Source organism: Cordyceps javanica, chromosome 5 (genome assembly GCF_051103115.1).
Source record: "Cordyceps javanica chromosome 5, complete sequence".
Classification (NCBI taxonomy): Eukaryota; Fungi; Ascomycota; class Sordariomycetes; order Hypocreales; family Cordycipitaceae; genus Cordyceps; species Cordyceps javanica.
This window is the reverse complement of record NC_139299.1, coordinates 77105-98524: the sequence shown is the minus strand read 5'-3', so window position 1 is coordinate 98524 and position 21420 is coordinate 77105. Positions and strand designations below refer to the sequence as shown.

Sequence of the window (21420 nt, the reverse complement as noted above, 5' to 3'; positions counted from 1 at the left end):
AGGGAAGTGATCGATGGATCACCTACCGATCATCACGACCAGTGATCGATGGATAGTTAGATGATCAGAATGATCACGGTCTACAATAGAGAGATAGACGGGTACTTAAGGAGGAAGTATTTCCATAGCTAGGTAGTCTAGATCTCTATTGATCAATCTAAGCAATAGTTCTACTATTGAGAGTTAATCTCTTAACGGACTTACAAGCCTACGATACTACTGTGAACTGCTCATTAGCTACCCTGTAGCTATTCAACCTGACTCACTTCCTAAGAAACAGACCTATCTGTGACTTAGATTTAAGCCACCGTTACAATTATAGCTTATACTTACTTTCTTTATTTACTTTTTCTTTTCTATAGTATATTAATTTATAGTTATAGTAATAGCTATATTTTTATTATATTAGAGAATAAAGAATATCTATATATATACTCTTTATTTATATTCTTTAGGGTAGATTTTTTCTTATATTCTAGTATAGGTTTCTTCTCTCTTTTATATAATATTTAGTATAGTTAGCTTATATAATCCTTAAGTTAATATAAGGGTTTTTAGGAATATCCTTATAGTAGTACTTTCTTATAGTTTATAGTATACTTCTAGGCTTATAACCTATTAATATAAGAAAGTAGGAAGAAGAAGAGAAGAAGGAAATTCTTAATTAATTAAGGAGCTATCTTCTACCTAGGGGTATTACTCTCTATATATATGTGCATGTTGCGGGGGAATGTTTCTCCGGTTCCGTGCACCGGTCTCTACACTATGCTAGAGAAAGGATTTCGAGCTACTCGGTGACATTGGGTGGTGTATGCTTCACATTGCCGAGATATTGCTTTTTGAGTCTGGGCAACGGACACCAATTGGGCAGAATACGAAACAGCAATGGTGACAATTCAACTTTTACCTGTCTATATGTACAGCCTTAACCGCAAAATACATCAAAGAAGACGGCGAATAACCCGAAACAGCACAACTAATTCAAGAACCCGGATTTGCGCAGGGACGCAATGTACTTGCCGACCAGCTCGTCACTAATCGGCGCCTGGTTGCGAAGCGTCTCCGAGTAGCTGCTCGCTTTCGTGGTATCCAGAACAAGGTCTCCGCAAGACATTGGGATGAAGTAATTTTCGAAAAAGTCTATCAGCTGAAGGGCGGGGTTGTCGACAGTAGATCCGCGAAGGCGTCGGACGCGATCAACCCACTCCTCAAACGGAACAATATTATTCTCTCCCAAGCCAAGTGCGCCGGCAAGAGACAAGGTCATTTCTCTCCACCCCTGTCGCGAAGGGTTGTCAATGTGGTAAATCAGATCTTTCGCGCTTTCGGACATGAGGAGTTCGCCCAGAGTAGCAGCAACACCATCAACGGGGAACCATGAGAGTGTGCCACCCAGACAGGGAAGAATTCCGAGTGACTGGGATGTTTTTATCAAGAACGGTATATACTCGGAGTTATTCCAGTATCCGTTGGTAGTAGATCCGGAAATTTGCGCAACGCGCACAGCCATTGCCTGGAAGCGATCTGGGTATCGACGCAGCGTCTTGGAGAGAACACCCTCGCAAACCTGCTTGGCCTCAGCGTAACCAGTGAGTGGGACTGACTCGACAGTGGTCATTTGCTCTGACACGAAAGCGTTGTTCTTCCAGAGAGGATAGTTGGCGACAACCGCAATAGATGAAACAAATTGGAACCCAAGGCAAAGCGTGGGCTGTGCTTCGGTAATGTCGACAGCAAGAGATATGAGATTCTTCAAAATCTTCATTTGTGTCTCATACATCCGAATCGGCCTTGTTAAGCTCATGGGCCATGCGCTATGGACAAGATGTGTGACCCTCTTGATCACAGACTGATACTTGTCGCCTGAGAGTCCGATGGAGGGCTTGCTTGTATCCGTCTCGATCACTTCCAGCTTTACCATGTCCGTAGCGCTCAGCTCTATCCCTCGTATGTCAAACGAGCTTTTTTGGCGCGAGATCGAGCCGGCATTGCTCAATCTGTTGATGCAGATGACGGTTCCGACGTCCTCACGCTGCGCCAAAGCAGCAACAATGTGAGATCCCAGACTACCAGTCGCGCCAGTGACTAAAATGCAGTGTGACGAAGGACTTTTGTGTCTTGCGACGGCGCCATGCGGCAGTTCGAAACCTTTCGAGTACTGTTCGATATAACCATCGGCTAGTTTCTGCCGCTCGCCATTATTGCTGGGCAGAGATGGTTCAAAAACACGCGACACATAATTGGCCGGCCGAGCGACAGGCGGGTGGCCCTCTGGCGAGGGGAGTGCGAGGATGAGGCGTTGTAGACCAGACTCGGGGTGGTCTCCTCTTGTCCAATCAACATGGCCAAACCCGACAGATCTCAGTATGGTCTCCCAATGGTCGACTGGAGCGAGCACATAATCACGCTCATCTTCGAACAGCCACCAGCTCTCGAGTTGACCAAAGACAAAGTCGATCCAAGGGACTTGAGCAGTCGTCTCCAGGAGCATCAAGAAACCATCCGGGCGTAGCACCTTGTGAATATTCTGCAAAGAAACAGACAAACTGCGTGTAGCGTGAATGCAGTTTGTCGCCAGCACTACGTGTTGGCTCTGGAGAAGCGCGGGGCTGGGCTGGGATTCCACATCTACCACTTTGAATTCAACAAACGAATAAGACTTGAACCTCTTGCGAGCTGCTGCTACTAGAGAGCCCGATATGTCTGACATGGTGTATCGAACTGGAACACCAAGCTTTGCCAGTAAGGGTAGGATTTGCGAAGTGGTTCCCCCGGTTCCAGCGCCTATTTCGAGGATATTTAGGGTGGTGCCTGCATCTTGAAGCCCAGAGACGAGTTTCTCGACAAAGATAATAAGTTGATCAATCCAGACCCCCGCGAAGGGAGACTTGGCATAAAAGTCAGAAGCCACCCCTCGGCTTTCCTGCCGTCCGAAAATTAGTTGCGCGCCGTCTTCTTTGCCCGTGATAAGATCTGCGAACCGGGTTCCAACAAGGGCCGCTAACTTCACATCATAGACATGTGTGGGTTCTTCCTCCAGAAGCTTGGCAAGCAAAGTCTCGGCTGACTTTAACGGCGGCGCGATCTTGGTGCGTGTAATGGTAGGGCCATCTATGTCAATGAGACGGGCATCGACTGCCAACAGCTGATACATGAGCTTCATTAGCCTTTCATGCTTGGCAAGATGCTTGGCTCGTGCTATGTTCTCGCCAGCTTGAGCAGAGCGAATAGAACAGCCGAGCTCGTCAAATGCGTCCAGCATGTACACGACGCAGAGCTCGCTGATTCGAGGGGTGATCCGCTTCTGGTATCCAGCCAAGTTGTGTTTTTCAAGCAGGTCATCTGTCTGCCACGCTACTTCGGCGAATGTTTCCAAAAGGGTCGACGTGGACAGTGTAGCAGCAGTATTGTTTGGCATGACCATTTGAATATTTGCGGCACTGTCTATACTAGCACTGGCAGTGCTTGGCGACTCAGCCATCGGCGCAGCGCTAGTCTGGTCTCTGGCAATTGAAGTCTTCGATAAGAAATAAGGGTTGACCGTCGAATTTGTGTCGTTTCTTAACCCCAACCCCGAACGAATACAGGCCACTAAGCTTTTGAAGTCTGTCAACTCCATGAGACTGTCATTGCTTAGCACGACGTGGAAGGCCGCATCCACTTCGCGGACGACTTCCATGGCCATCAGCGAATCAATCCCGAGTTCTGCCAGATCGGAATCACTTTTGATATCATCGGGCTCCAGACCAGACAGATTGCAGACCAAGTCGACAGTCTTTTCATGTACATCTGGTCTGTCCTCGGCTGCGACTGGACCTTGTGCGGGTTTGGTCGACGCGGCTGCGTCTGAATAGACGGCTTGATTGTCTTTCGTCCTTTGATGAGATGCAACGTACTCCGTAGACGCCGTGGGCGTTGGTATACCAGCGGATGTAGAACTGGTAGTAATTAATTCTGACAGTTCCCTCTTGAGATGGTCACGAACAATGTCCTCCGGGGTTTGTCGTTGAAATAACATACCCAGAATGACTTCGCCCAGTTCACCATTTAGATGATCAAACACAAAAACGTCCGCAACGTACTCCGAGCTCGATGACTTGTGGCAAGTGAGAAAAACACGCCACTCCGTCTCCTGAGCGGCGCGATCTGACACTCTGGCATTGCCCAACCACTTTGAGAAGCCACGGCAAAGGAATACTCCATTATTCTCGGGTTGTAACTCTAATTTTTCTTCATATTCCACCATAAGATTCAGGAAAATGCTCGGGACCTGACAAAATGCCTCGATCCGTGTCATGCGGGCAGAACCTCGGGCAGTGTCCTGATCCTCGCTGGTGAACGGAACTCGTACAAAGCCAGCAGCCTCATTTTCACTACCAAAGATCTTTTGAACTCTTCCAACACCAGCTTTGAAGTCAATAAGTTGCCGCATAGAGCGATATATGCTGCGGCCTTGAAGCAGGTCGACAGAGCCTCCAGCATCACCAAATAAAAGCTTCTCGCATCTGGCCCTTCCACTCAAGCGTGTGAGATGTTGGTAGCTCTCGCCGATGAAAGGTTTCTCTGACGATTGAAACGAAATGATTCCAGTGCTATAAATTGTGACTGGATTTCGCTGCGCGTCGTTATTGCTGCTCATTGTCCAATTGCAGCGTCGAGGGTTGCCTTCAGTCCATGTTATATCGAGAAAAAGATCGCCGCTTGTCTCAGATGTCAGATGCTTAGATATCTGAGTTCTTTTGATAACTGGAGGCAACGATGCAGTTTTCAATTCCGGACTGCAACGGTGGATGGCATCTAACGCGACTTCGACGTGGAACATGGCCACCGCGCACCTCAGCTTTCGGGCAACCGTGGTTGCGTTGATCGCTTGCTGGAACCTTGGAGAGCCAATGTTGACTTGGACACGGTAGCGGACACGGTAGCGGTCATTGTCTTTCACTTGTGGCATGACAAAACTAGTCAGCGTGGTCGGCATCACCGGCTCTGTTGAAGTCTCGTTGTTCATCGGAGCTGGAGATTGAGGGAGAGCTTCTTTCAGATCCATCCAATGCCTGACCTTTTCAAACTGGTACGGGGGAATAATGATTGGCGAAAAGCTTTGGCTTGAACGATGCAACCAGAAGTCGACTATAACACCTTGCTTCCACAGGCTCACGGTGGTGTCGACTAGGAATGAAAGTGAGTTGTTGCTGGTGATGTTCACTGCTTGGAAATGATTTGACGGTGAATCTCCAACAGACCGACTCACCATGGCCGCAATACTCGAGTTCGATCCTGCTTCTAACCAAACTGCTCGAGGATATTCCTTGTGCAGGCGCTGGACTGCATCATGAAAGTAGACCGGCGAGCGCTGGTGCTGAGCAACAAAGTTGAAAGGGAGACTGTTTCTTGACACGTCTCGAGTCGCTCTTTCCACTCTGATTGAAGTAGGTTTAATTTCCATGCCTGTTGTTACTTCTTCCAAGTCCTTCATGAGTGGTTCGACAAGCGCAGAATGAAATCCATTTGTAACTTTTAGACGTTTCATTTTGGGGGCTGTTGCGGCTCCGCTGGCAAGGTCTTGGAAATGCGCAACCCATTGTGCTGAACCTGCCAAGGTGAAGCTCTTTGGTCCGTTATGGCAAGCAATGCCAATGTTTGTTTCGCCGCAAGACTCTTCCCTGGCTGTTGCGAGAAGCGCTTCCACAGCCGCCGCATCAGCCTCAACTGCCAACATGGCACCTTTCTCCGACCCCCAAGAATCACGTATAATCCTTGCTCGACGGGATACAACTCGCAGCGCGTCACTCAACGAGTATGCTCCGGAAATACACAACGCCGTCAGCTCGCCAAAGCTATGTCCCACAGTAGCTGTGACCCGCAAGCCACATTCCATCCAAGTCTGGGCGCAGGAGTACTGCATCGCAAACAAGGCCACATGAAGTCTGCAAATGTCCTCGATGGCAGACTTTTGGAAGATGTCAGGGTAGATACTCTCCAGGCCTAGCGACACACACATTTTATTGCATTTATCTAAGTGCGACCGTAGAACAGTGGCGCTCTCGAAGACGGTTCGGTCTAGTCCTATGCATGTGGAAATCTGGCCGCCGAAGCAGAGTATAACAGAAGCTTCCGTGACTGGATACTGGTCATAGCCACTTCCAGATTCTATCGATGATAGCTGAGAAGATACTTCTGCCAATGACGAGGCCGAGAACAGAGCAGCACATGGCAGTGTCGGATTAGATTGGCGCAGCAGTTGGAGAGATAGCGTGGACACTGAGAGGGCCGATTTATTGGCGAGACGCTCTGACGCCTGGGAGTCGATGTACTGCCTCAGCTTGCCTGCATAAGCTCGAAGACTCTTTTGATCTAGCGCGCGGAATTGAAAAGGGTAGTTGCGATGGCTCGGATGAGCAGTGCTGCCCGACGTGAGAGGTTGTCGCAGCCTCGGTGACTCGGTAACGATCATTGACGCATTTGAGCCAGAGGCACCATAGTTGTTGATGAGAGCAGCGCGAAAATCTGCATCCCATGGTTTCGGCTTTGTGACAATCTCAATTCTATCGGCAGGTGTCGCCTTCAACGCGGGGCTGTAAGCGACGAAGCTGGCCTGTGGGGGTATAGTTCCATGATGGATCATGAGCAGAATTTTGATGAGAGATATGATACCCGAAGCAAACTCTGCATGTCCCACCAGTCCCTTTACAGACATCAGTGATAATGTCGTATTAGCCCGGGTCTGACCACCGAGTGCGGTGCGGATGGCATCGTATTCTGCCGGGTCTCCGACCGGTGTGCCTGTGCCGTGGGCCTCGACAACTGTTACAGCTCGCGGCTTGAGCTTGGCCTGAGCCAATGTGTCGCGGAACAGCTGAGAAAGCGAGGGGACGTTGGGGACGGTGATGGCGGTGCAGTTCTGGTTCTGGTACACCTTTGTGGCGGCAATGACACCAAGAACCCGATCGCCGTCGGCGACGGCCGAGGATAGCTTCTTGAGGAAGACGGCACCGCCGCCCTCTGCTCTGCAATAGCCGTCCCCGCTGGCGTCGAATGGCTTGCACTGACCTGTTGCGCTGAGAAACGAGGCCCCCGCGAGGTTGTGGAACCAGTTGGCGCTCGTGAGTATGTTGACACCAGCGGCGAGAGCGCGGCTGCATTCGCCATGGAGGAGAGCTTGACATGCTTGGTGCACTGCTACGCTTGAGGACGAGCAAGCGGTGTCGATTGTCAAGCTAGGGCCCGTCCAGCCAAAATAGTGGCTTATCTTGCCCGCAGCGAAAGCGCGCAGGTTGCCCGTCGTGGAGTAAGCGTTGGCAGGGTGGCAGGCGATGTTATCCCAGTAGTCAACATTTCCCATGCCGATGTAGCAGCCGACGCGACTGTCGTTGCCGGTTGAGGGGGGTGTGAAGTAGCCGGCCTGCTCCACGGCCTGGTACGCCAGCTTGAGACACAGGCGCTGCTGCGGATCCATTGATGCGGACTCGCGAGGGCTTTTCTTGAAGAATTTGTGATCAAACATGTCATAATCGTCGATGAAGTTGCCGAACCACTCGCGGCCCTCCAAGCTCCTCCTGGACGTGTCCATGGGGAATCTCTCGGGCGGCACGTTTTTGTGCTGAGATTGACCGCTTAACAGAAGTTTCCAGAATTCTTCAAGGTCTTCAGCAGCAGGAACGTGGCAAGCCATCCCGACAACGGCAATTCTCTCATCATCATCGTCGTTGGCTGGCGCCCCGGCCCCTTGCTCAGATAGAATGGCATCTCCAATCTGGACAAAGCGGGACCGGAGCGTGCTACCAAGGGTTGGAGGCACGCACCTCTCGCGCCCGATACTGATAATATTTCCGTGGCTCGAGCTGAGAGCCATCAACTGACCAAAAGAGGTGAACCAGTCGCACTGTTCCACGAGAATTCCTCGCAAGACAGCTGCCTGCACAGAGGCTCCTTGTTCGCTGCCCTGCGAGCCTCCGTGGAACTTCATGACCTGATTGCTTGAAATGCGGAAGTTTTCTCGTTGCGCGAAGAGAGATTCAAGCTGTGCCGCTTCGTTTTCGTGGCCGTGCCAGTGAAATCTCCCACCTAGCTCGAGTCGGACGACATAAACACCCGCAGCCCTGAGAGCCTCGGTGAATTCTGTTGATGACTTGTTGGAAACAGTCACGGTCGCTCGTCTCTCGTCCATCAGCACCGATATGTAGGCCTTGCATCATTGCTTGTTAATACTGCAAGTAAAGACTGCGATACTTCCCCGGGCAACGTACATTCTCATATGGCTTCATCAGCTTCTCTAGTGTGGCTAGGCTTCCCCCCGCACCCCAAGATACCGAATAAGACACCGCACGCCCGTCTGACTCCTCGTCTGACATTTCGGCATCAACCAAGGCGCCAATAGCCATGGCTTGTTTCATGGCTGTGGATGCATTCGTTCTCAGCCGTTGCAGAGTATCCGAATGGCTTGCGGCCATGGCTCCAAGCATACCCGTGCAAAGGCCGGCAGCGATGGATTGGTTTAGAAAAGCTTCTGGCACTACATCGTCGTCTTTAATTCCTGGCCACGACTCTCTCAGTGCCTCTGAGTATTCGATTATCTGCATCATAACCACCAATGGAGTCGTTATAATGTTGCGCAGCGGGAACGCGGACGCGGCCAGGTTTCCGGATTTGAATTGAACAAGGAAATCATGCAAAATCGCCTCTCCTTCAAATCTTCTCAGCTTCGGAACCTCTTCTGCAATCTGCTCCCAGCACTGGGGTAGTTCCTCCAAGCTTCGAATGGCCCATTGGTGGTTGGGTGTCGAATAAATGGTGTCTCTCAACGTCTTTACGTCGACGACGTCTAGCAACAGCGCTTGCGGCCCAAACAAGAAGACAGTCTGGGGCTTTGTGTCGACCGGGAGTGAACCCATGACAGGCTTTTGGGGACTGAGATTCTTCAAGAAACTTCAAAAAAAGATGTTGCGCAACAAGGACCAGTCCTGAGCTTGGATCTGCCTGTATGCGAGAGCGCGTCAGGTGGTATAAACAAGTGCGGCTCGAAAATCTGGCTTTGACGCCTGAATCTACACCGACCACGCAGTCTTTGGTTTTTATCTTTAGCGTGAAAGACTAGCTGGTGATAACTCTTGTTTTGTCTTGTTTTCCTTTTATTTTTGTTTTTTTTTTTTCAGCTGTCGCAGATTTTGATGTTGGAAGGGATCAGGCACGATACCACTAACTATAGGCTCGGCTAGTTTCCGACCTTTAGAAGTATAGTTGATATCGACTGTCGTCTCGTCCTCTCTCTCTCGATTCGAACCTTGTTCCAAAGAAAAGAATGCCCATTCGTTTTGCACCGCATGGGCTGCCGCTCCATCGGGTGCGCTCGCGGCAGCCGTAAGCATCGAGCTAGAGGCGTAAAGACTCGACTCTTCTGTCGAATTTCCTGACAGGCCTGCAGTCGCGATGTCTCTGTGAGTTCCATGTAGCTCCAGGTCCGACATCGATGGCAGCATCCACTCGTCCATGTCCAGGTCCATGTTCAGGCCGGATAAGTCGGCACCCCCATAGTCCATCTGGAGGGGAGGGCATGGACAATGGAGCATGTTGCATTGGTTGATGCGATGCAGCGGTTTTGTCAGAAATCACGGTCAGCATCTCGCGCGCTGTTGCACCCGCATCTGTCGCACTCTGTGGTTGACGCTGTGCCCGTGCTGGCGAAGGCGTCCGCATATCAGTCGTGCTGCCGTCATGCGACGACTGGCGATTCCGCCCTACGCTTTCTAGGGACCATATTTGTGTCGCGGCGCCAGGTGAGTGCGGTCGCGTGGTATTAGCTGATCCTTGTCTGGAGGGAGCCTTTGCTTTTTGCGAAGAAACAGGGCTATTCCTGTTGTTAGGCGGCCGCCCAGTCCTCCGTCGAGGGCTATACACGCACTCGACACCACTCTGGCCGCAACGCCAGCACGAGGGTTTGCTTCGACTGCACCGTACTTTGGACAATTGGCAGTTGTCGCATGCTGTGCGTAGCTTTGGGGGCGTTGGCAGCAGCGCCAGCCGGTAGCTGGTTGGTCATGGCAGCAACCGAGGTAGGGCAGAACAAAACGCTCGGCTTTTGTGCTAGTGTCAATCGTCCGCGATCGTACGGCGGGGCGGAAGCTCAGGTCGGGCGGAGATGGGCTTGACGAGATGCCGCCAGGGTGGCTGAGATTGATTTATCTAATGGGGGAGCTAGGGAGCGAAAGAAGGACAGGGTCAGCTGTGTGCGGAGTAGTAACCCCAAGTTCTTTCTGCATCTGCCGGACTTATCTGCAGGCCCCTTACACCTAACAAGGCTGCGACATGCATGCAGTGGTCAGTCCCAACTCGGTGCCAGCCAGTCTTTTCTATGCAGATATCAGCCTGCCGTTGTGTTAGTATTCATATGTCTACCACCCTAGAGTTTGTCTTAGTGCAGCATCACGTTTGCCGAATATTTTTGCGACATAATTAGACCTCTTCGAGCTGGCCAAAGCGAAATTTAGTCCCTACCCCCGCCCGTGCTCTGTGCACTAGTTTAATGTCGATGGGCCCTGGAGTCTAATTACAGATACACTATCCGTAGGCTCGCACTGAACTACTAACTAGAGCTTGATCTTTATCGCGGCCTGCGGCTTCCTGCTTTGGGAAGGCTACTGCGAGGTTAATAATGTGGAAAAGGGTCGAGTTCGACTGTGACGACATCCCTTGGAAACGTATTAATACGGCACTTTCGGCATAGATTCGAAAGCTTAACTCAAGAACCAGGAGAATTATATGTTCAGATCTCTACAATAATTTCACTATGCTAATGAGTCGCCTTCTATTCCTGGCCACCGCGCCGCTCGTTTTTGGTGGCAAAATTCAATGGGCCGGGTAAGTTGTTACTGGGAACTACAGGCAGGCGGAGGCTTACATGGCAGGATAGTGTCAACCTCTTCGGACTTGCAAACGATGTCAGCATCTTTGGCTCTGCCTACACTTCCTTTGCAAGTGGTAATTGTGAACCGACTTTTGCCAGCTATCCTTATTTGGATGACTTGTCGCATTACGAGACATGGAGACAAGAAGGCTTCAACCTCTTTCGCATCGCCGTCGCTTGGCAACATGCGCAAGACGAGCTCGGCGGTGCACTTAATGAAACGAATATGCGGCACGTTGACAAACTAGTCGACGCGATTACTGGCGACGGTGGCAAGGCTATCCTGGATATTGTAAGTGAACCCTCCGCCAGGGACTGCATCAGCAACTGATCGATTTCAAACCAGCATAACTATGCAAGATGGTACTGTGCAATTATTGGTCAGCCAGAGAATTCATTCCAAAATCCTGGGCTAAATGTCACGAACGCGCATTTTAAAGATTTGTGGGTGAAGCTCGCGGCAAGATACCGCTCAAATCCGAATGTTATATTCCAGCTTATGAACGAACGTAGGTATATATAAATTGCGAACATGAAGTGCACGGTTAGGCTGACATTTCGAAACTTAGCTCACGATCTCGATGTTTTGCGCTGGGGCGAAACAAACCAAGAGGTGATCCTCGGAATCAGAACCGTCGCGCAGGAGAACACCATCCTGGTGTCTGGCACCCAGTTTGCACGACTTGTTGACTGGAAGGCCTTCTCCATGGCTGGAATTGGCCCTGGCCTTATCAACGATCCTGCTGACAAGTTGATGTTTGATTTTCACCAATACTTTGATGGGCTCGGCGGTGCGTATGCCATGTGCGAGCCCTGGAGTGGTTACTATGAGCAGTTCCAACAGGTCACAGATATTCTTCGCAATGCAGGAGCCAAGAGCATGCTGACGGAGTTTGGAGGCGGTCCATTCCCACAGTGTCAGCAGACATTGAAACACATGCTGGCATTTTTAGATCGCAACAGCGACGTTTGGCAAGGTTGGACAGCATGGGGAAGCTTCAACGAGGGTTCCGGCCTGTACTTGAGTCTGAACCGTTCCTCCACGTTTTACAGTACGACCTCTGTCATTAAACAATTCGCGCCACGCAGCAACTAGAGTTGCGGGGCTTCTTCAACTTCATTTTCAGCAAGAAACGGGTCTCTGAATACTGCTCTGAGCTTGCTACATCTGTCTGTTTTCTTTCTCAGTATAACCGCATATAGATTGAATGGTATGACTTTCTAATACCGACCCGGTAGCGAGGTGGTGGTGTTCTCCAGCAAAAGACACTTGATCAATTTTTGGGAGTTCAAGTCCTTTTCTTTTTTTTTTTTTTGCCATCGAACAATGGCTCTCTTTCCGCCTCTTTGTCGTTGCAACAACTGAGATGCCAACGCCGACCTCGTTACGTAGCCAGCTGTCGAGTCTACAATTAACTAACAGACACGTTCAAATTACGATTTATCGGACGCGCGCAAGTATTCTCTCCATTTCCTAGTTCAAGAAATCTGAAAGGGTGCTTGGTTGAAAACCCCTCGCAGTACTAGATGGCGCAGAAATAAGATGTTGGATCATTACTTCAACTCATCAAGAGACCCATCGCGTACAATGGAAAAACTACTTAGGCGGCGGTAGCGCGAGGGAGACGGCGGAAGCCACCGTTGCAAGCGACCTCGCACTGAAGCTCGACCATGCGCTTCTGGTCACCCGTGGGATCTTCCGAGGCCTCGTCCAGAACCCACTCGAGGTGCTCGTTTGTGTAGTTGGGAACAAAGTCGGCGCCCAAGACGCCGAGTCTCTGGCCGTACTTTGTCACCTTGGTCCAGTCGCGCTTGACGTTCTGGAGGTCGCGCGAGAAGTAGGCGTAGCTGCGCTCAAAGATCTTGCGGTTGAGCCGGGTACCCATGACCGGCTTGAAGTCGACGTATTCAGCCCAGGCCTGTTCGGGCTCGTCGAGGACAAAGTCGGTGGCGCGCTTGACGGCGCGGAGGAACGCCCGCACCTTGTCGGGGTTCTCCGCCAAGAACTGGTCGTTGGCAATGTATAGGATGGAGCAGAAGCAGCAGCAGCCGAGCTCGGCAAGCTCATCGATGCGGAGCATCTGTACATCTGACTTGGGGCGTCCTTGGCTCTCCAGCCACTCCTCGAGCTCGACCATCTGAACATTCTCCAGACCGATGCCGGCGTCAATCTCGCCGTTCTTGATAGCCTTGGACACGTTCATGCCGCATCGGACAGCAGTGTAGTCTTCGGGGGTAAGTCCATAGTGCGATGTGAGCTCGTCGATCTGAATCTTGCCGAATTCACCAACGTATCCGATGCGCTTGCCCTTGAGAGACCGGAAATCGGTAGTGATGCCAGAGTCCTTCAAGTACACGACTCCGGTGAAGGGCTCGTCGAGAAGGCTTCCAATTGAGGTAACGGGAAAGTTGCGAGCTTTGGCCTGCGTGACGAGTTAGGGCAGGTCCTCGGCAGCATATATTGAGGACGGAATAACAAACAGCAAGTGTATGAATCATGGCTTTGAAGCCCATGTTCACGCTGCCAGAGCCGATAATCTCGGTGACATCCTAGGTCAATCAGTAAGGTAAGGTGTTTCTTGCTAGCTCTGGCGGCGCCGCTCTTACGCTAGGGTCATTCGGCTCAAGAAGGGCGACTTTGATGCCCTCGGAGGCAAAGAATCCTTTGCTCTGGGCCAAGTAGAGGGGGGCGTGGTAAGGGGTGGCATGCCTATCCATTGTCAGTAAGCAAGCCATGTCCGGCTAGGGTCTACTGCTGCTGCTGACCAGTTGGTCAAGAACGTGATCTTGTCAGTAGACATCTTGATTGTTCGAGCGATATGCTGCGGGAGTCAGTATCACGCCGCGCTGGGGAGGGGAGGGATATCAGAAGCAGGTCCTTTCGCTGGTATTATCCAGATCAAGTTCGCCGGTATTTCTCAGATCAACACGTCACCCCGCACCGCAACTTGGACTCTTTCGCAAAAGTGTCGCGGCTGCTGCTGTGCGGGGCGAACCGTTGAACACCCGGTTGCATTCCAGTATACATTACCTCGATCTTGGGATAGCTCCATGGCGAGAAGTGTTTTGTCCTGCGCGGATCACATATTCCGTACCGGAAGCTTATTGTGCTATTTTCACTTCGGTTTCGTAGTGGTAGTAGGATGGTGGGATGGTGTATGCAGGAGAGTGAAATGAGAAAGTCCCGCACCCGGCTCCAGTTGCTTTTATACGTCACAGGCGATGTCGGGACCAGTTATCTTGACCAACCAATTATGCTCCGGGCAATCGGTAGGTCAAGCTTGCGGCACAATATGAAGGTGGATCAACCCCGCCATGGTCATGAGCCTCTGATAAGCGGCTTCTGTATATCTAGCTCAGAGTGCAACTATGATGTATGTCTATTGTCAAGACGATACTGGACTTCTGTCAAGGCGGTATTCGTCTTGATCTAGCTGCACCTCTTCGTGAATGTTAAAAGGGCTGCGGAAGAATCTGGCAACTCAACCACTACATGGCCGTTTTCAACTGAGGTCGTCTCTCCAATCGTAACATTGGGCAATCTCACTGGTCTACCCGCATCGAGTTCCCAGTTGTAGCTCCATCCATCAAATGTAATTCCTGTGATTGCATCACTCCCATTGGCCATTAAACGCTGGATACGGACAACTTGTCCATCTGGGACTTGCGACCCTACATGGAAGCCGTATCTACGGTTCGTCCGAACAGCGGGGTTTGGCAGTGGGTCAAGGCCAGCGCCTTCTACCGTCGTATTATATCCATGCATGTTAATAACAAGAATCCGGGCGATATTTTTGTGGTTTGTAAAATGGGCCACATAGGCAGCTTCGTGCTGGTCGTTGCCCAGTGCTATGTTGGATACGCTGACGGGCTGAGAGGCACTGTTGCGAAGCATAGCAGCCACGGCCATGCTGCCATAGTAAGGTGCCTTGGTACCTTTAGTAGCCTTGTCCGTGTCAACTGGCTGCCAAGCTTGGTACTAGATACGTTTTAGCATCCTGCATCTTCATCAATATGCGGCATACAGAATCTCACGCGATAGTTTACCCCCTGATGCATGTGCACTCTCTTAAAGCCGACGGAGGCGGAGAACAGGTTGAAATTGACGCCCCAGAGCGCAGCCCCGAAAGTGTTCGACAAGCCAGGGCGGCCTTGGTTATAGAGCGAATTCGTTTCCCCGAAAATGAGCGGAGGTGCAGAGGCCTTATCTCGCGCTTTAAAAATGCTATTATAAGCCTGCACATGATTGTTGACAGAAGCTTGAGTGACTCCAAAATTCATCAACGTTCCTTGTAGCGTGACACCGGGAGATGTCGCGCCGCTGATGTAGCTGCGGCTGTGTTAGCGAGGGGATAGTACCCCAGTACCCTCTTCGAATCATGCATACTTGTGTGTGGAATACAACTCAATGTCTTGGTTTGTGTTCAAGCCAGATTGCCATGTCTTCGGCTCCTTCAAAGGGCTCGAGAGAGCAGCGAAGGAGGGGGCCATGTACCGCGGCTCGGCCAAGCTGGGACAGTTCTTCTTCACCTGGGATCGAATCTCTTTGGTTCCATTCAGCCACTGCCAGACAAAGCTTGCCTCATCCCACGAAGGGGGCCTAACGGAACCTTGTGCGGAGACTCCATACAAGTCAGGTTCGTTTCCGTACTCCCAGATGTATAGCTTTCCATTAGCAAGCGTTTTGCAAACCAGCGGTACGGTCTCCACCAGTGTTTGCCAGCCAGCACTTCGGTTCCCGCCTAGTCCCAGGTTCAGTCCGTGGGAGTATTTGAATCCTGGCCAGGTATTGTATGACTCAAAATAAGCAGGCCCTATTGTAATCGACGTCGGATAATCCGGAGATCGATTTGGGTCTACTATCCCAATCAACGCTTCCGGCTGGGAGCTATTGAAAAGGGCATAATCTTGAGTGTTACCTCCCACCCGTATATACGGATTTGTGCCCATAACATCTCCAAGGTTCTTGAGCAAATTATATGAGAACCGATTCGGAGACGACATGTTACCTTTGTGATAATCAGCATCAAGTCCAAGTCTGGCTGCGGTCGAGGAGGACACCACCTGCAAATTCCGGGAATGACGCGAATTCGATAGAGTAGCTGACGAACCCGTCTAGGGGCTGCCCGACTACGTTGGGCACGGCTGGCACATCATATGCGTCTGCTGGCATTTGTGCAATGGCTACTGTTGCCAGCGCGCCAAGCAGAAACATGACATTCCGACTCATTTTGTACAAGTTTGTTGGGCATTGACCGCAAACATCGCCGAGACGGAGGGTTAATTCCATGATGGAAATCTCTTTCTCATATATCCTAGCTTTCGGACCGACTCTAGTCGTCCGCTTCAGCCATTCCCAGTTAAGCATCTGTGTATTCACAATCGCAACCCCGCACGCACTATTTATATAGTTAGTGTCTCAGAGGTGACAAGATAGGTTGGCAAACCAAGGAAGGGTCGGTCTTCGGCATTGGGGCCATCTACCGAGAATGGTAGGGCCAACAATCATTTTGTTACCTATTTTAGTTTACCCATCCCCGTTAGTAACAGGCATAACCTCAAATCAGCAACGTAGCCGTCACAGAAGAGCGCTACAATTAGTTGAAGCATAGATCAGGTACCTACCCGCTGTGCTGCAGCTGTGTATGCATGTCCTAGCCCGTCAATGCCGCTCCGCTTCGGCTCGTAGTCGACATGCTGATTTGTTTTTGATCTTTTCACTAGAAAGTTATTTCAACTGCCTTTTTCAGTTGTCGATTGTTTGTGCGGGCTCGAGCGTTCACCGTCGTCCGCAGAGGGGGTCAACTGCAGGTATTCCTTTGCCCTTGTCACAATCCAAAGTTAAAAGGCAGAGAAACAGCTCTAGCACTACATTGCCGCCGTCGCCCCGACGATCAGAGACTGGAATTACCTTGCGACATGAGTTTGCATTCGGTAAAAATTAGCAGGTTTCGCTATTTGCACTAGGGGTTGAAGAAGTCAATCTACAGCATCAGGCTTTCTGACCGATCCAAATTGTATAATTCACCAGTCATATAAATGCAGAATATGTGCGAACATTTACAAAAAAAAACCCGACCTCAAGAATACACGGGGGTGTCGGTGACTGGCGCCGCCTGAACAATTAGCACATCAGCATCGACAAATTCCTCAACTACCTGTGAAGCAAGGATACCCAAACAATGCGTTGTCTCGGCTGCCGGTGTGTGCTTCAGCTTGCCTTCGTTCAGTGTATCCTTGGCATGGCGTCCGACGACAATCAGGCTGGATTTGTTTCCGGGTAGAGCAACCTGCAAATTGGTAGATGCGTGGTGGATGAGCTCCTCCACAGTGCTGGGGCCGTCTACGTGCTCCAGCTGCACTTTAGCAGACAGCTCGTCGCTCAGCCCCTCCAGATAGCCCGTGATGTCGGTCTTGGACGAGCTAGAGTTTGACGCCTCCTCTTCTTTGGCTTTCAAAATTGTGGCAGTGGCTTGTGATCCCTCACACAGCTGCAAAACAAGACGGACAGCAAAGTCGTCGTCGGCGCCTCCGATGTAGATCATGAAGATATGATAGGGTTGACGCTTCACTGTGTCGACCGGGAAATCCTGTCTCATCACGCCAAAAGAATATTGGCGGGTCAGCTTACCCTTCTCTTCCGGTGCATTCTCTCTCGAGCTGCTGTAATCACTTCTAGTGAAAAACACAGCAATATTGTGTTCATGTTTATCGAGTGTGGATGACGCGAATGAGGTGTACGGCGAGGCTAGTTTGTCAGCTTGCGCAGAGGATGACAGGATTTGAGAGTCTCCTATATCCCCTGTTTCACTCCAAGGAACAAGGAGTAGGTTGGCGGACATGGCTGTAGCTTTTGTGAGAAGCGCCTGCGAGAATCGATGCTCGGGCATGATCGCAACTTCTCCAGAAACGGCCAAATTGTTGGCCTGCGCCACCGTCCGGAAGGTATTGAGAACAGGATCGTGGCGACTGTAGCTGTCAACTTGCGAAACAGTCATGACAGACGAATCACGGTCCGTCAGCTGCAATAATCTGATTCCATGTGTGCGAACTGGCCTCAGAGATGGATTTTCCGGCTCTGTACCATTCTCTATCGGCCTTGCAGAGTCACCAAACAGCGAGACAAGCCGCAGAAGTCTAGGCATGGTGTCCAGACGCAAGTATACGAGAAGTCGAGCCACACTAGGCTCTCGCGTAGCATTTTGGTTGGTGCCAGCACTGGGTGAACTTATCAGTGCACCCGTATCCCAGTCAATTTCACCACGGCGCCAGAGCTCCATCTTCTTCTGATACCAAGGCGGATATAGCCATGATACGAGTGGTGTTGTGGTGAAGGTCGTCAGGAGCGCCATGACGACAAAAATGGTGAAGGTTCGAGTGCTGAGGATGTTGGCTTGGAGACCAATATTCTGTATAATTTAGCAAGTATGTCCAAATGACAAGCACTATGCTGTGAGAGACTTACCAGTACAATCAACTCCACCAGACCTTTGCAGCTCATCAAAACGCCAATAGTTAGGGATTCGCGCCACACCAGACCGTTGAGCCGCGCGGCGACGGACGCGCCGATGATTTTCGTCAAGAAAGCGACGATTGTTGTCGCAAAGACATAGCCCCATGCCAGGCCACTGTTCAGCAGACCAAGATTGGTTTTGAGACCTGAAAGGGTAAAGTACAATGGCAAGAGTAGAGCGCCGATTAGGTCTTCCATCTTTTCGGTAACTTTGATGTTGAAGCGATCATCGCGCGGGATAATCAGACCAACCATAAATGCACCGAAGATTGGGTGCACACCAATGATCCCAGTGAAAAAAGAGGCTGCCAGTGCGAGAAGCATAATGAGTGACACAATACCTTGTGAAGGACCGTTCTGCAGATTGCCTGTCCGGCGGAGGAGCCAGATCAAAGCCGGTTTAACAAGATACACAAGTAGGAGGAGAAACCCGACGCAGGACAGAAGGATCCAGAGTGCAGTTAATCCCTTACCAGCATTGACAAGTGTAACACACAATGCCAGTAATACCCAGCCGACCACATCGTTGGCGACACCTGCAGACAAAGTAATGACACCAACTGAGGTATCCAGAAGCTTAAGTTCGGATAGGATTCGACACAGCACCGGGAATGCGGTGATTGCGATGGCAATTCCAATGAAAAGCATATAAGTGCTGAAACTGATGGGGGCAAGTCCAGAGTCATCGCGGAATGCGTGGTAGACACCCCAGGCTAGGCCGCAGCCAACGGCAAAGGGCAGCGCAAGGCCGGCAAAAGCGACAGACGTTGCAACACGCCAGTTTTGCACGAGAAATCCAACGTCAGTCTCCATGCCGATGAGGAACAGGTACAGTATCAGACCAAGATTCGCGACCAGAGATAGGTTGGGGATGGATTCCTTGGGAAATATGGCTTGCTGGAACCCCGGGACGCGACCCATGACTGACGGCCCCAGAATGATACCGCCGACGACTTCGGCAATGACGCGCGGTTGCCGGATCTTGGATAACGGCCAGTGCAACGCATGGCAGACAATGACGATCAAGCTGGCCTGGAGGCACGTCTCGTTAGAACCGTATCGGCGACGCAGGCCAGTGCTAGTGAGGCATATACCTGGATGATGAAAAGGGTGATTGGATCTGCTGGGTTGTATTTCGAAGGATTGGCTCCTTCAATCACACCGCCCTGCGGAGGAGCGCGATTGTCGTCCGCCGCCGTCGACATTTTTTACTGTAGGATGTGTCGCAGTGGGAGGAAAGCGTCTGTGAGGTTGGGATGCGCTTCTGATGTTGACCACCAGGGTCGCTACTCAGTTTATAGATGAGCGCAGATGTAGGAGAAGGGAGCAATCATGCGTGCGCGAATACAAGTAATGGGAGCATGACCGCTTCTACGCCGTGGCGTTCTTCCGGGCGCAGTGGGCTGTGAAGCTGGAGGTCGATCTTCCTACGGACAAGAGGTGGCCCACTCGGGCGATTGCAGTCGCATCCACCAGCAGTCTCGAGTTATTATTGTTGATAAGAGAACGGGCTCAAACTTTGAATTATTCAAAGTCGGCTTGGTGGTGGTTACAGCTACTATGAGTTCAAGTATTCATTAGGTTTGGGACTCCTTGATGTCTTGTTAATACACGTTCTTGACAAGTGTTTTTTGTCATCCTTGTCGAGCAAGCCCCGGCAACCAGTCTCTGGATTGCAGCAGATGACGAGTCAGTGGCGCTCCAAGAGAGCGGCAGGTTGCTGTGTGACTGAACATGCGGTCTGGACGCCAAGATATTACTTCACGAACAAGATTCTTAGCCAAGCATTGAAAGACTTGTCGGGAGATGTTCCACCAAGCACAGACAAGTTGTCGGCACTGTTACCGAAGATCCAGTACACCGTGCTCCGTACGTTACATACTTAGTAGAGTTTGGTTTCAGTTTAGGGCAGGGCTGTCCTGCATTGATAGCAAGACATGACCCCCAAAAATAAAAACAGTGAACGGGTTGTGGACACTCTCAGTGACAGACAGGTCCACCCTTCAGCTGGAAGCCGGTAGGCTTGCCCGCGAGGCATTCAGGCCGTCAAGGTGGCGTGGCGCGGCGCGTGATGGGATGTGATCTGTCGGGACCATGCACCACTGCCATGTCCAAGTACTGGTATTAGTTATTAGATAGAGGTCGATCTTCCACCACTGTACGGAGTATGCCCGATCAAACGCTTGCGTTGTTTGCAACAAGAGCTTTCTCGCCCAAAGGGGTCAGAGATTCGGGGTGGCCGTTAGCAACCTTGAACGAGACTGGGCGAGACCAAACAACAAAAACTAGCGCTACCCAACTGGGCTTGCAGTCAGGCTTCTGTCAGGCGCTAACCAGGTAAACGGAGGCATGTGACAAGCTCCGCGCCTGGATCTCATTGAGGCTCCGGGTTTCATCGAAGCGATTCTCAAAAAGAGAAACCGGCATATTGGGCGTGTGCTGCCGGTTGCCAGGGAAAACGCGAAGGTGAATGAGCCTTCGCGAGACGTTTATGCCTGCAATAAGTGGCTTGTGCGTTGTGCCCATAGCTGGGCATGGCCGAGACAGGAGGCAGGAAACTTAGACGGAGATGTAGGGATCACTGCGTGGTGAGAGTATCAGTATAATGGTAACAACAGCCCTCGATTACGCTGTCCGAAGTCGCCAGAGTGTTACGTATTGACAGCCCTTGGTGAAGTCTGCTCGCGGTCTGGATCGAAGTCGCGTAACGCGTGGATCAGTGTCACTCGGGTCACAACAGCAATGACTTCAGTAGCGCACGGCAGGCTGCCCGCGCGCGCGGATGGAGTCAAGGTGGCGATTTCGCACTTCCCGGTGTGGTGGTTAGAGAAGCGCGTACCCAGTAACCAGGCTAGGGAAGGAAGAAGGGAAAATTTTCGCCAGCGAGAGCCACGCGACCAAGTTCTCTGAGCATGGGTTTCTCAGGCCTGCCGCGAAGGAACCAATACAGAAGCTCAGCTGACAGGCCCCGGTGTGATTTTAGACTGTATGCTGTGGAGACACAAGT

At 51.1% G+C, this 21420-nt stretch overlaps 4 protein-coding genes across 4 annotated transcripts; 1 reads left to right on the top strand and 3 right to left on the bottom strand.

Moving 5' to 3' along the window:
* Positions 1-976: 976 nt before the first annotated feature.
* On the bottom strand, positions 977-8891 carry V2A60_007284 (uncharacterized protein; the record flags this gene model as incomplete). The annotated part of the gene is made up of 2 exons (XM_083258569.1): positions 977-8185; positions 8247-8891. 2 exons carry the CDS (start codon positions 8889-8891, stop codon positions 977-979), a joined length of 7854 nt encoding a protein of 2617 aa, XP_083114695.1.
* Positions 8892-10783: 1892 nt separating this feature from the next.
* V2A60_007283 (glycoside hydrolase superfamily) lies at positions 10784-11996 on the top strand (the record flags this gene model as incomplete). Its single annotated transcript, XM_083258568.1, has 4 exons — positions 10784-10854; positions 10907-11192; positions 11247-11409; positions 11470-11996. 4 exons carry the CDS (start codon positions 10784-10786, stop codon positions 11994-11996), a joined length of 1047 nt encoding a protein of 348 aa, XP_083114694.1.
* A 505-nt stretch (positions 11997-12501) lies between these two features.
* Positions 12502-16130, bottom strand: V2A60_007282 (NMT1/THI5 family protein; the record flags this gene model as incomplete). Its single annotated transcript, XM_083258567.1, has 8 exons — positions 12502-13323; positions 13382-13450; positions 13508-13610; positions 13667-13722; positions 14718-14879; positions 14936-15230; positions 15288-15909; positions 15965-16130. 8 exons carry the CDS (start codon positions 16128-16130, stop codon positions 12502-12504), a joined length of 2295 nt encoding a protein of 764 aa, XP_083114693.1.
* An 850-nt stretch (positions 16131-16980) lies between these two features.
* V2A60_007281 (Sodium/hydrogen exchanger family-domain-containing protein) lies at positions 16981-19618 on the bottom strand (the record flags this gene model as incomplete). The annotated part of the gene is made up of 3 exons (XM_083258566.1): positions 16981-18309; positions 18366-19445; positions 19508-19618. The coding sequence occupies 3 exons, from the start codon at positions 19616-19618 to the stop codon at positions 16981-16983; spliced, it is 2520 nt and encodes an 839-aa protein (XP_083114692.1).
* Between the last annotated feature and the right edge of the window lie 1802 nt (positions 19619-21420).